A 15,117-nucleotide genomic window follows, 5' to 3' on the forward strand; every position below is an offset into this window, starting at 1 on the left:
CGGAAGGGACAAATATGCGCATTCACTTCACAGCTCGACGTGTTCTCCGGAGCAACCAGGTGAGGAAGGGTCACATAGGAGCGGCTGTTTACCGCCTCCCGCCCACAGTAGACCAGCCCCCCCTGAACCCTCCCCAAACACCCACACGAGGGGGGGCAGGATTGAAAGGTGTGACCACCCAAAAGGCTGTAGTCTTCATTCAACAGGTCTGTCTGCTGCTCAGGAGGTTTAAGTTAAATGCGGTTGACATTAAATCTGAAAAACGCACAACACAAATGTACTGTGCCTTCTCCACGTTCGCTGCAATGCACACACACTTTATGCAGTTTCCGCGGTCGCTGCAAGGCACGCACACTTTGTGCTGTCTCCACGGCCACTGTGACATGTACACTTTATGCGATCCCCAGCTTTACCTTAGTTTACCCTCTACCCTCGTCTCCCGGTTCTGTTTTTAATCCGATCAGCACTTTCCTACCCCCGGTTTGTGGCTTGACTTGTTGCACGCACTCACTGCCCTTACCCTGGACACTCGGGGATGCGCGTACACCTCCAGACCCATCCCTCCCACCACCAAACTCCTCCACCACACACATTTTGCACACGCCAGCAGAGCTCCCGAACCCCTCCTGCATTATTGAGGCACTCGGGAAAAGCTAACCTACTAGAACCACAATGCAAAGCAAAAATAAAACAGCTTCAGGACTACGACAACCTGGCGTGCTTGCTCGCGGACGTTACATCAAAATCGCGCGCACTGTCATCCTGATCGTTATGTGAATTTTAGGACCCCACGGATTAGTGCAGTCTGAGGGGTAAGAGGTCTCGTGCCGCACACGGGTAAGGACCGTGGACCAGGGGTTAAGGCTGTCGGGTTATCGCGGGGCTGCACAATTGTGCTCCACCCCAGCTTCGCCCGGATGCCAGGGGGGGAAGCGTCGCAATTGTGTGACAAAGGTCTCGTAAAGAGTGACAGGATCAGGCGGGCACTCATTTGGGCGGCGGCGGGGGGCTCTGAGGGAGGCAGGGAGCTGCTGCAGGTCCCTGGAGAGGAAGGATTGCTGGGCTTGTGGATAGTGGACGGTTTGTGGGTTTTCGGGTGTGCGGGGCATCATTGGCGGTTGAAGGGAAATACTCCGGGCTCTGAGAAAGCGATGCTCGGGTTGACAGGCATTTGGTTTCCCGAGGGGGGGGTGGCGGAGGGGGGGGGGGGGTAATGCGGGCGAGTGTCGCAGACAAGTTCCCCTAAGGGTTGTTGTTTGGGAGGCCCCCCAAACTGCACAGCCCCCAGCGGACGGGCCCAGGCGGGGGAGCGCTCCAGGGCCACAGCTGCGGTGGGACACACCACACACTGAGCTTAGGTCTCCTCGCATGGGGGATGAGTGAATGGTGCCTGGATGCCCAGCGTTTCTCCAGTGCATTGTGCATGTGGCTCTGTCGGCTCCTGTCCCTTTAAGAATGCACTGCTCCCCGCGGCGGTCCTTGTCAATCAGCGGCGGCGTGCTTTGAAGTCGAAGCCCCGACCCCTGTCCTCAGCAGCTCACACGTTCCGGCGCCCAGAGACTCCCAGCAGCAGAGCCGGATCAGGGAAACTTTGGAGCCAGCATAGAGCCCGGCTCTGGGGACACCGGAGACACCCCCCCCCCCCCGACCAGCACACCACCGAGAGAGGGAACAGCCCCCCCCCCCTCAAAGATAAGCAGAGCCCAAGGCAGAGAGTGGGGAGCAGACCCCACCTGGAAACAGTAGAGGAGAGTCCGCACCTCTTCCACCAAGAGCAAGGAAAAAACAACACGCTCCACCCCCCCCCCCCACCAGGAAAGAAAACTACACCCGCAGGACAGAACAGGGAACTCCCGAAGTAACGCATGAGCACATGGAGGGCTCCCGCCCCCACTAAGGATCTAGATCCCTTTAAAGTGCCTACATTAGGGACTGTGCATCTCTGGTCCTCAGGGCGCCCCCTCCTAGTGTTTCCTGCTGTGAGCCCCCTAGCGGGGGCGATGTGGGGGGCTAGTTCCCGGCCCTGTGAGGGGCTGTACCTGTTGCGTCCGTGGCTCCTCTGCAGACGCGGCAGCCCTGGTTCCCGCCTGTCCTCAGTCGCTTCCCTCAGCCCCTCTCCCCCGTGCAGGCAAAGGAGCAAGAAGGGGCTACTGGGCTCAGAGCCAACAGCCGAAGCCTCCGGCTCATAATCACTGTGGCGAGGGAAGGGGGGGGGGGGGCAGGCGGGAAGACAGGAGGGGGGGGAGAGGGAAGAGTACGGCGGGGAGAGGAGAAGAGAAGGAAAGAGAGAGAGAGGAGAGTGAGGAGGGGTGGGGAAAGGAAGCGGGGAGATGAGAAGGAACAGAGGGAATGAGGGGAAATGCAAACTAGAAGAGAGGAGGGCAAGGAAGAGGGAAAGGGGCTTTAAGAACCAGAATGAAGGAACGGAATAAGAACAAGCACTCACCAGAAGACTTCTTCTGGCGGCAGTCGGGGCAAATGACAAAATAAACGGCTGCAAAAAAAAAAAAAAAAAGTAAACGCCCACCGCCGCATGATGTTTTAAAAGGGGCGGAGAGGGAAAAAATGTACGGAATGCCCACAAATCGCCTCGGACAATGACGGACACCTCTCTCTTCCAATGGCTAGCCTCCATTTATGGAGCTAGCCAATGGAAGAGAGAGGAGGGACAAAGCCAGTACTGTTGTAACATAAGATTTCGCCTGCGCGAACACTGCTGCACAGCGCATCGCCAGGCGAAACCTAAAAAGAGAGTGCTTCTTTAGAAAAGGATGGACGTATGAAAACCTAAACACATATAAGGGAGTTTCGGGGTATGTATATGGACAGATACGTGTTTGCACCCAAGCTTTCAAAACAGCTATGTTTTAGGGTAAAAAGATGTTCCAGTACTCAAACCGGTCTAACAGAACAATACTTTACACATGAAGAGGCTATTGAAAGAGGAATAGATATAGGAGGTAAAGTCAGGAGGAATTTCAGTTAGCGAAAATGTGGGGGTGTCTGGCAACCACACCACCCCTCGTACTATTTACAAGAATATGTACAGGGCACACAATATTCAGAGCTCACTCTTTATGGGTATAGCTATACTCTCACCTGCCACCACGAGTCTTGTTCGCTGTGGGACAGTGCTCCCATATGCCTAGGTCGAGTGCTACGGCAATAGAGGAGGTGATCAAAGAACAATTTACACTGGACTACACATGGGGAAAACCAGTTACAGCAATGCAAACGAAAAAGAACAGATAGCGAGATTTTCATATTGCTGCTATATTTTAACATAAAATACTCAGAGTGCAACACATTTAGCAAAACTGCTTTGCAAAATACAGCCAATTTGTAAACCACTGTAGGCTAAGATCGAAAGTTGAACGTGACAAACATAATTTAATAAGATGGGCTGGCAAATTAAAATCAGTTATGATGAACGAAAAGCTTACCTCAAGTTCTTTAATTTTCTCATCAGCTACTTTTTGCTTCTCTTTTAGTTGACTGTGTATACATTCCTTGGATTGAAGGATGAACCTGCAAAATAAAGAATGTTACCAAGGGTTCTTAAACCGTTTCATATTGAAAGAGGTCATCAAAACCGCTACAATAGTAAACCTACTTTTTTAATAAAACTGTACAGTCAATCATTATTGCAACAGGAACCACAAGCTTTAATGATACCATTCGTTTTCAAATGTTCAAACGAGACCCACAGTGGTATATAATCGATACACGATTCAAGAGGGGCTTTGGGGCACCAATACCTATATGGTTTTATAGCCGTATGGATAGAAAGAACAGAAAGTTGACCTAAAGACAATAGGAAGGAGTAGTTTCTGTCCTGTAACTCCAGTTCTGTAGTAGGGGTATCTCTGTTATAGTCATAATCTAGTGAATAGTCCCGCCCATGTGCGTGGACCCCGGAGCAATCAAAAATAATCTCTTATAGTGTCAAAAAAAATGCAGAAAAGCATAGACACTTAAGAGAGAATTTAAAGACAGATAATGCAGCCTAAAAAGGCTACACTGTCCAGTACTTCAACTAGAAATTCCACCACAAAATCCACAAAACAGCAAAAGCCTCTACAGATTTCCCTTGCTTTAGCAGCAAACTCCCTCAGGAATGATAGAGAGAAGAACCTGGACAGACAAGCCCCATAGGCTGCCATTATGTGGCTCAAAACAGGATACTGTGCCTTTAAGAGGATCTTCCAGAACCTCTCCCAGTATCCCAGAATGCATAGCAGGTCCAACTGACTTCAGTTCTTTTTGAAGGCGTAACACGCCAGACCTGTAGCATTCCATAAAGGAATATGTCTCTCTCCACCGGGGAGGAGGGAGGGCGCTTATGACTATAACAGAGATACCCCTACTACAGAACTGGAGTTACAGGACAGAAACTACTCCTTCTGTAGTAGGGGATCTCTGTGTATAGTCATAATCTAGTGAATAGAATGGCAAGCCCATCCCCACACCAAAGCGGCGGTGGAGAAAAGAGAATTAACGCCACTACTATGCGAACAGATTTCGCAGCGAAGCCTGCCCAACCTGAGCGTCTGCCCTGGCATCAGAGTCCAGGCAGTAATGCTTAGCAGAGGTATGAACCGACTTCCAAGTGGCCGCCTTGCAGATTTCTGCAATCGGAACATTACGGAGCAATGCTGTCGTGGCAGCCTTGCCCCTGGTGGAATGAGCCTTAGGCTTACCTCCTAAGGTCTTATTAGCTTTTTGGTAACACAGCTGTATGCAGGACACAATCCACCTAGAGATAGACTGCTTAGAGGTCGCAAGACCCGTCCTGACTGATCCATAATTGATGAACAATTGGTCTGACCTACGAATATCACTGGTTTTATCCAGATAAAATTTCAGCACCCTCCTAACATCCAGGGAATGCAAAGACCTTTCCGCTGGAGACGAAGGATTCTGAAAGAACGTAGGTAAAGTCATAGCCTGATTGATATGAAAATCAGAAACAACCTTGGGAAGAAACTTAGGGTGAGTACGCATAACAACCTTAGCAGCATGAAATACAGTATAAGGTTCTTGGCAACACAACGCCTGAATTTCACTCACCCTGCGGGCCGATGTAATGGCCACACGGAACGCCGCCTTCCAGGACAGGTGCTGCCACGAAGCCTTATGAATCGGTTCAAAAGGCTCCTTCATCAATCTGGACAGCACCACATTCAGGTCCCACGAAGGCGAAGGAAGCCTGACAGGAGGGAACACTTTCTTCAAGCCTTCCAAAAAGTCTTTGATCACAGGGATCTGAAAGAAGGAAGTCTGTGAAGGGCATTTCCTGTAGGCAGTCAAAGCAGCCAGATGAACCTTAATGGAATGAACATTAAGGCCAGACTGCGCCAGATGAAGCAGATATGGAAGGATGACATCCTCCTTGCATGTAGTCGGGTCATAGTTCTTAGACTTGCACCAGATGCAAAACCTCTTCCACTTGTAAGCATAAGAAGTCCTAGTGGAAGGTCGCTTAGCCTCCTTCAGTATGTCCATACAAACCTCAGGGAGATTCAGATGGCCATATTGTACTATTTCAGGAGCCATGCCGCCAAACTCAAAGACGAGAGGTTGGGGTGCACCATCCGCCCCCCGAACTTCGTGAGAAGGTCCGGCCTGCACGGCAGCTTCATGTGAGGAAGGAGAGACCGGTGAAGCAGGTCCGTGAACCACCACTGTCTGGGCCATTCCGGGGCAATCAGTATCATCCGCGCCCTGGACTGGGACAGCTTGATGAGAACCGTCGGAATCAGGGGAATGGGTGGAAAAGCGTACAGAAAGCTGTTCGACCAGTTGATCCATAACGCGTTCCCCAGCGTCCCCTGCTGGTAGTACCTGGAGGCGAAGTCTCGGCATTTGCTGTTTTCGGCGGTGGCAAACAGATCTACGTCTGGCGTCCCCCACCTTGCGAAGACTTCTCCTAGTACTTCGTCGTTTATGACCCATTCGTGGTTTTCCTGAATCAGTCTGCTCAGTGCGTCCGCCTGAACATTCTGCACACCTGGCAGATGCGTGGCCGTTATCGACAGTCCTCGAGCCAGAAGCCAGTGCCAGATCGCCTGCGCCTCCTGCGACAGAGTGCGCGATCTCGAGCCCCCCTGCTTGTTGAGGTAATACATCGTTGTCGTGTTGTCCGTTTGAACAAGCAGAGAGTTGGTCTGAAAGGCCTTCAGTGCCAAGTGAACAGCTCTGAGTTCCAGGAAATTGATGTGGTACGTGGACTCTGTCGGGGACCATGTCCCTTGAATCTGTAGGTCTCCGGAGTGCGCTCCCCAGCCCTGGAGAGAAGCATCCGTCACGATAGTCTGAGTGGGAATGTCCTTGTGGAAGGGAACCCCTCTGAGGAGATTCTCCGCTGAACACCACCACTTCAGAGACTGAAGAGCATGTAGAGACAGTCGTATCTTGTCGTCCCAAGATCCTCTCCTCTGGTCCCATTGATCCTCTAAGCACTCTTGCAGCGGTCTCATGTGCAGCCGTGCATGTGGCGTCAGGAAGATACAAGAGGCCATCGATCCCAGTAGAGACGACACCGTCCTCACTGTTGGAGATGGAGCGGCCATAAGAGCCTGAGCCTTCCGAAGGAGTGATAATCGTCGCTCCTCCGAAGGAGACACGCTTGCTGACAGCGTATCGATGGAGGCTCCCAAGTACTGGATGCACTGGACCGGAGTCGGGACAGACTTGGACATGTTGATGTGCAACCCGAGCTTGTTCAATAGAACGCACGTCTTCTGGAAGTGTGCTTGAGCTTCCGAGAAGGAGGAGGCCTTGATCAACCAATCGTCCAGGTACGGGTAGACAAACACCTTGTTCTTCCTCAGGTGTGCCGCTACCACTGCCATGCACTTCGAGAATGTCCTGGGCGCAGACTTCAGCCCAAATGGAAGTACCGTGTACTGATCGTGGTTGGTGCCGACTTGAAATCGCAGAAACTTCCTGTGCTTGCATGCAATGGGTACATGGAAGTATGCATCCTGCAGGTCTATGGCACACATCCAATCTCCTCGTTGCAACTGAGGGTAGATCTGATGCAACGACAGCATGCGAAACTTTTCTCTGCGAATCCACTGGTTTGTCTGTCGCAAGTCCAGAATGGGCCTGAACTCGTTCTTGTCCTTCTTGAGGACCAGAAAGAACCGGGAGTACAGGCCTCTTCCTCTTTGAGACAGAGGTACGTCCTCTATCGCCCTTTTCCTTAACAGGATATCGGCCTCCGCCTGGAGCTCGCGCAGCTGATACTGCGAGCTGACCGGGGGAATCGATGGAGGAGGGCTGGTGAACCGAAGACTGTATCCATTGCAAACAATATTCAGCACCCACTTGTCCTGAGTAATTTTTCTCCACTCTGCCAGAAAAAATTGAACGCTTCCCCCCCACCGGAGCGGGTAACGGACGAAGGGGAAGTAACCGCTCAGGGTCGAGACCCAGCCGGGCCCTTGTTCGCGGTAGAGGACTGCTGTCCACCTCTACCCCTCTGACGTTTCTGGAAGGGCCTTCTGTACTGCTGCTGTTGTTGCTGCTGCTGCTGTTGCCCAGAAGACTGTCCCCTTCCTCTACCCTGTGACCCGAACCGTCGTTGGAACTGGCGGTAGGGTTTCTTCTCTTTGGGCTTCTCCAAGCCCACAGCCGTCAGGGTTTCAGCCTTGGCCTTCATCCTGGCCATTTCGTCATCTGCGTGTTTCCCGAAGAGGGTATCGCCGGAAAACGGCAGATTTGCCACTCGTTGTGCTTCAGGCATGAGCAACGTCAGCCGGAGCCAAGCATGGCGTCTCTGATTGATACCATGGCAGTATCCATGCGCGGTCAACAGGGAGATATCCGCCGCGGCGCTGATGGCCTGGTTCGAAACCAGCATCCCTTCCTGGACGATCTCCATGAAGTCCTCTCTCCTGTCACGCGGGACAAGATCCGCAAACTGTTCCATGGAGTCCCACAGTGCGCGGTCATACCACCCCAACAACGCCGAGTCGCTGGAGGCCATCATCGTCGTGGAAGACGTCCCACATGCCTTCCGTCCAGCCGAGTCAATCCAGCGGCTCTCCTTATCCGGAGGCACAGTGGAGGACGGGGAGGTAGCATGCAGTTTCCGAGCCACCGTCACAATCACCGAATCAGGCACTGGGTCCTTCCGTAAGAAGGCCGGGTCCGACTCTGGAGCCCGGTACTTCTTGACAAGCCTGGAGGGAGCAGCTTTCACCACCGCCGGCGTAAGGAAGAGCTGTTCAGCAGGCTCGACCAGTCCTGGCACCAAAGGCAGTAGGGGACGAGACAGGTGGTTCGTGTGCAAAGTCTCGAAGATCACAGAAGTCGTGGGCGTAGGGGCCGTCACCTTGATCCCCAACTTCGCAGCCCCTCCCAGGAGAACCTCCTGGAACGTGCCAATGTCATCTATTGGAGACACCCTCGTCTCCGGTGAATCCGACAATGTAGGTGAATACGAACGGGTCCCAGAGGCCGAACGAGACCTGGACCTACGCCTCCTATGGCGATGTCTGGATCTCGAGGAGGATCCATGTCCACTCCTAGATCTATCTCTCCTCCCTGAGCGAGACCTCGTACTCCTGGGTCTGGGACGCTCCGCCGGCTTCCCCGGCTCGCACGTCTTGGGCTTAGGAGGAACCTTCGACTTAGGAGTCTTCTTCGGAGGTGTCGGAAGTCTGGGCATTGACACCGATCTCGGTGGAACCGGAGGAGGAACACCCGGTACTGTGACCTGCGGTCCGGAAGGACGAGCAGGCAGAGGAGGCAATGGAGGAGGAGTCGGAGCCCTCGGAGGAGGACCTCTAGGCAAAGGAGGAGGAGGAGTAATAGTCTTCTTAGGGGTATACACCTCCGAGTACGCCGTTCCCGGCGAGCCACCATCCCGTCCTGACTGAGGGGAGCCCCCCACAGTCTTCGGCCTGTCCTTACGACCCCCTGACGTCGAAGACCGGTGTTCAGACGTCGAACGTGGTCCCCTCGACGTCGAGCGGCCCTTCGGCGTCGACCGGTTTACATGCCTCGGCCGGCTTCTATGCCTCGACGTCGATCCTGACCAGATAGACGATCCTCGAAACCTCGACGACGATCGCTTGTGCCTCGGCGTCGACTGCCTCGACGGCGACCTCTTCGACCGCCTCGACGGCGACCTCTTCGACTGTCTCGACGGCGACCTCGATCGCCTCGACGTCGACTTCTTCTTCGCCGGAGACCCTTTCTGCCTCGACGGCGATCTCTTCCGCTTTGACGGCGGCCTCGACGACGAGGATCCCCTCGACGACGATGTCCTTGACGGCGAACGGCGGTGTCGCCTCGACGGCGAGCGCCGACGCCTGGTCCGCCGACGCCGTCCACTCGACGCCGACGGCGAAGAAACCGTCACTGGGTTCGACGGCGGCCGGTGTAAGCTCCTCGACGTCGACGGGCGACGTTTTCTCGACCCAGAGCCCTGGGGAGACTGGGAACTGGCCGTGGACCTTCCTCTCGACGTCGTGGTCGGAGCCACCGATCCAGACGGAGAAATAGGACGTGTGCTGGACTTCCTGCCCCTGGGGAGCCCCCCAGAGGCCTCAGCATGGGCAGAGGAAGCCCCAGCAGACCCACCTTGAGCCTTCAGCCTCCTTTCCTCTAGGCCCTGAAGTCTGATCTTCCTCCTGCCTTTCAGGGTCCTGCCAGAGAAGCCTCTACAGATCTCACACTTCTCTGGAACATGGGAAGGGGCAGGCAGAGGATACACACCTCATGAGGGTCTGACTTCGCCATCTTCCTGGAGCACTCAGGGCATTTGTTGAATAAAGAAGGCATATTCGACAAAAAAAGAGTGCAAACACCAAGAAGAAAAGTCACAAAGTACTTTAAAAGTACTCAAAAACGAAATTTCAATGAAAAAACACTAAACAACCCTAAAAGGGGAGAGCTCAATGCTCCAGGGTCCTGCTTGCAGGAGCCGGAAAAAAGAACTGAAGTCAGTTGGACCTGCTATGCATTCTGGGATACTGGGAGAAGGTTCTGGAAGATTCTCTTAAAGGCACAGTATCCTGTTTTGAGCCACATAATGGCAGCCTATGGGGCTTGTCTGTCCAGGTTCTTCTCTCTATCATTCCTGAGGGAGTTTGCTGCTGCAAGGGAAATCTGTACAGGCTTTTGCTGTTTTGTGGATTTTGTGGTGGAATTTCTAGTTGAAGTACTGGACAGTGTAGCCTTTTTAGGCTGCATTATCTGTCTTTAAATTCTCTCTTAAGTGTCTATGCTTTTCTGCATTTTTTTGACACTATAAGAGATTATTTTTGATTGCTCCGGGGTCCACGCACATGGGCGGGACTATTCACTAGATTATGACTATACACAGAGATCCCCTACTACAGAATCGAATTATCCATGTCAGAGCACAAACTGCTGACAAGCATAGCCCGGCGTTGCGATTGGATACCTGACTCGAGAAGAATGCCAGATGTTGAAGACATTGAAGTGACTATGAGACACGATAAACAGCTTCAAAAGCTAATTTTTTCCATCCAACAAGAACGTATTAATTGCAAATCACCACTGGAATACTGGATCTACTACATGAAAGGAAACCTCGAGTGCTACTTGACAAATCCATACACGAAAAACCTATAAAGTGTTTTCAGATTTTGACCCCATATAGCCTTATTGGCAAATAGGCAACCCTGACCATCACCTGAATGCCTTATCCACCAAAAAAGCAACTAAAAAATACATTGAATCCAAGAAGAAAACTCAAACAGAGACAATCAGCCAGCTTAGCTCATTGGCATGGCCTTATCTCATTAAAGAATACTTAGAACTAGACAGTGAGGTTTAATAAGTTCCCACTGAATACAATCATGCATTATTATAGTCATTTAAAGCCACATAATTGCACGAGCTGCGACTCCACAGGAAATCACAAACATTTCTTTTTTCTTTTTTTTTTTAAAAACCTTTATTGTACAGAAAGTGCTCACAAATACGGGCCTACAACCCAGCGGGCTGGCCACCACATATCAAAAGCAGAATTAGCAGTACAAAAGCACCCACAGGATACGACAACACGAACACAGGAGACATAGGCCGAAAGCCATAGAGCAACCAGCATGGACAGGATACGTGAAGGTTGATTTTCTATTATGGGAACGGGAAGTACAGGCTCATGACGGGCAGTAAGTCAAGCAAAAAAGGGGGGGGCCGTGGTGAGCCGCGAACAAGCGATCACAAAGAGTACAGGATAAATCCGACAAGAACTAAACATATTGAGAAAAACAATTCCAACGGAAGCACCACTAGGAGAGGCAATGGCGCTCGCCGTCCAGCGCCCACCCACCACAGCTACAACCCAACTTAACAAACAGACACAAAAAAGGCCCATCGTATAAATCAATACGAAACACAGCCCAATAAAAGGAGAGAGATCCCTCACGAAAGAGGGAGGGGAAGGAAAAAGAAAAAGGAAGGGACTCCTCCTCAAACACGTGCCCCCCGGTGAACGAAACAGGAAAACATCAGCCGGCACACAGCATCCATTAGAATCAGCGACAGGAACACACAGTGAGCCGTAATCACAATACGACCGGAAGGCCAGTACAACCGAAACACCCCAGGGGAACACATGACAAGAGAGAGTCCTGAAAAAGAGAAGACTAAGAGCCATAGAACAAAATAAGGGGAAAAAAAAGGGGGGAAAAAGACCCCCCAAAGTGACAGCCCCCCCCACCCACCCCGCAAGCCCACCCTGCAGAAGGCTATGGCCTACCCCCCGGCAGCGTGCCTGTCGCCCTAATCAGAACCCGAAATATAGAAGAGCAAAGGCAAGACGGAAACATAGGACAAAAAAGAGGGGGGGAAAGGGAGAAAGGAAAAGAAAACGCACGGGAGAGGGCCACAGAACAGGATCATCAGCACCCACCCACCCGCCTGAGGAAAGGGAAGAGCCCTCGGGAAGTCAAAGAAATATAAGGATACACTCCAGGAGCACCACAAAGTCACACAGAGTCATATCGTTAAATGCCGATCATCCAACCATTACAAGACTACCGTACACTGAGGCAAGGTCGTCTCAGCCCTGTCCTTGTTTGTCCAAAGTAGTAGTCGTCCGATTCACCAAGAACCAGACCGCAAGGAACAGAAGGCAAAGAACAGGGAGATCAAACGGCAGTCCAGAGAAGATACGTGGAGCAGAACCCGGATGATCCGGAAAAGTCAGAGAACATCGCAAGCTATGCAGGCACAGTTTCAGGGACAGTTCGAGGAAGGCCGACCCAGCGGGGCCGGCACAGGAGCCACGGTCGGTCATTCGAGGCGAAGGGAGGCAAAAAAAATCATCGAGTCCAGTCCGGACGGGACCCGGCCCCCGGAACAGTGGCGCAGGAGATAGCACAGGACGATGAAGGGCAGCGGAACTCCGCACAGCCACAGACGCGGCCTTCGCCGGGCCCCCGCTTCCCAGGATAGTTCCAGCCGCACCCTGCAACGGCGACGAAGCCGCACCCAGTTTAGGGGGCCCAAACGGCCCGAAGAGAGGATTCACCTCCAGGATGACGATGGGTGCTGCCACCGAAGCTCGCCAGGAGTGTAGGGCGTCCAGGATGCTCTTAAGTGTAGGAAAACCTTTACAGTATCCGGCAACCGGGCCATGCGGCGGGCCTCCAGCGCTCGTCCAGGCCCGGCTAAGACATTCAGGGTCGGCCGCCATCTTGGAAGCCCGGCGGGGCCGCGGCGTCCGCCAACCCCCGTCCGGGCAGCAGCGAGGCTAATGAAGACCAGCCGACCGGCAGCAGGGCACCTCCCGAGCAGAAAGGGGGGCCACCAGAAGAAGGGGGATCGCCGGCTCCCCCGTGCCGCCGGCCCCGTTCTCCGAGTCCGGGCGGAGGGAATCAAAATGGCCGGACCGGAGAACAAAGGGGGAGCAAGCCGAATGTACGGTCAGCCCCGTCAACAAAAGGCAGCGCCTCCACCCACGGCCACCAGTCCGCCGGAGCCGCCCAGCAAGTCACAGCCGGCCTACACGCACAACGGCCTCCACTCCATCAAGGGCCGATCATCGCGCTCCGCCCCGTCCGGGCGCCGCCGAGAGGATCCAAGCTAGCCCGCTCCGGAGGCCCCGAAGCGAGCGGGAGCGCATGCAGGATCCACGGCACCCAGGGACAACCGGAACAACAGGTGAGTGCCTGCAAGGTATCTGAACGCTACAGCATAGCAAAGAGGACTTCCCGGGACAGGATAACAGCAGGATATATGATAAAAACAGGCAGGCGAACGGAGCCGAGCTAAAACGCGGCCATCTCTGACGCGAGCTTGGCTCCTCCCCCACAAACATTTCTTGATTGATAGCAAGGTCCGCAATTCAGTTAGAAAGAGGAAAATCTGTATTCTGGGTCCAGACCAAGGAAACAAACAATTAAAAGACCCAAAAGTATCTTTAGAGTCTCCTTGACAAACAGTAAAGCGGCTACACTTTAGTAATAAAATGCATAAAAAACAACTGTGAAATGTACATCCGGAAGGTTCAAGCTGTCTCCGAGGAGGCAAGCTATTCCTCTTCTCGGAATCCCCTTCCCAACTACCCTTTTTTCACATACCAATGCAAATCGACAAGCTAATAAGAGCTGGTTCACCCAACTTGAACATTATTGAATGCCGGCACATGTTGCATATCATACACCAATTAAAACAAAAATAGCAACGGTACTGAACAATTTAAAATAATTAAAGCTAGTTTACATGACTGAACTCACAGTGCAAAGACCAAAATGGATAGAGTTGTTTTTTGTAATAAAGAATTTGGCACTGTACCACAAAGATGAGGCAGGCAGGCAGCAGCTACAGGAAAAAAACTCAGAAAGCCTATGCTGTACGACCTCCAGCCACCATTACTAGCCTCTGGAGCAGCCACATTCTATGCTTATAATTCAGTCACACTAGATGGAATAACAAGTTCTTTACCATCAGGGGTGATTTTTTGATTAAATGACGGCTCCTTCAGGCTCCATTGTTTTAACTTTTTCTAGGCGTGTGACTATCCAGAAACTTTCACAGGTCACCAGCACCATGTGGTGCCATACAACGATGATACAATATTTAAGTGGTTGCCGGAAATTGCTTTATGCAGACATGTAGGGAGCTACAAACACCTGTGACACCAGTTATCCTTAGCAGTTTCTGCACCTATTAGAGGCTTCGGTCAGGACAGAGGAAATGCAGCTTTTTTAAATACATTTTCCAAATCATCCACATACGGGGAGAAGCAGTAGGCGGAAACAATTTGTGCAAGCCGTCGTATCCACTGGAAAGATCATAATGACGGTAAGTAACTTGTTCGTCTAATGGATAGAGGGTCGGACTGGCCTATACTTTAATCAGGCAATGCCCAACTGGCTGGTCTGACAGCTCACTATGTGGGTCGTTTTAAAAAAAAGTTGTTTCTGGTTTCATAAATACAGCATCAAGTGGCATAGATCAATAAAAAAAAAAAAGACGAGGGAAGAAAGTTCAATTGTGTGTACTCTCCAGGATGTCAGCACAAGGCTAGAAATACTCCACATTTATCTCAATTTCATCTGTACATGGGAAAGACAGGCCAGATGGCTTTTGCACAGTACTTAGTTCACATTTTTAGGGCGGTTTACAGCAACATAATAGTACAAGACGAGGGAGAGAGAGACTAGGAGCCTAATTACAACGTTGGTTGGAAAGCCTACGACCACTGGAAGGAGGCTTTACGACCGACATTGTAGATTAAACTCCGACCGCTGCGTTACCATGACAGCAGTCGGAGTTTAAACGAGCCGCAGAATCCGACTCTGTTCCACAGGTTCAAGGAGCCCGCCAGTCGGACGGACAGGCCTCATAATTCCTAACGGGCGGCGTTTCCTCCATCGGAATTATGATGGCACTTTCCAACAGCAATTCCATGTTGGCCTTTTGGACATGTAACAGCTATCGGAAAGTGTCTTTGGGGGGCCCTCCCTCCCTTCCCCCCCGGGCCTCCGCATGTGGCTCTGGGAGATACCTATTGTGCCCCTTTTCACATCCCTGCACTGTGTGTGGCAGACACCATGAGGTACCTGCTGCACAGTGCAGGGATGTTTAAAAACTTCCATTTCACAATGGGAGCTTGTGCTGTGGGCG

At 52.1% G+C, this 15,117-nt stretch overlaps 1 protein-coding gene across 1 annotated transcript in view; it reads right to left on the minus strand.

The window, feature by feature from the left end:
- Positions 1-15,117, minus strand: part of PFDN1 (prefoldin subunit 1) — a 96,172-nt gene that overhangs the window by 40,778 nt on the left and 40,277 nt on the right. The window contains exon 3 of the mRNA XM_078650705.1: positions 3,444-3,528. Within this exon, the coding sequence (XP_078506831.1) occupies positions 3,444-3,528 (85 nt within the window). The remainder of the gene's footprint in view (positions 1-3,443; positions 3,529-15,117) is intronic.

Source organism: Lissotriton helveticus, chromosome 7 (assembly GCF_964261635.1).
Source record: "Lissotriton helveticus chromosome 7, aLisHel1.1, whole genome shotgun sequence".
Classification (NCBI taxonomy): domain Eukaryota; kingdom Metazoa; phylum Chordata; class Amphibia; order Caudata; family Salamandridae; genus Lissotriton; species Lissotriton helveticus.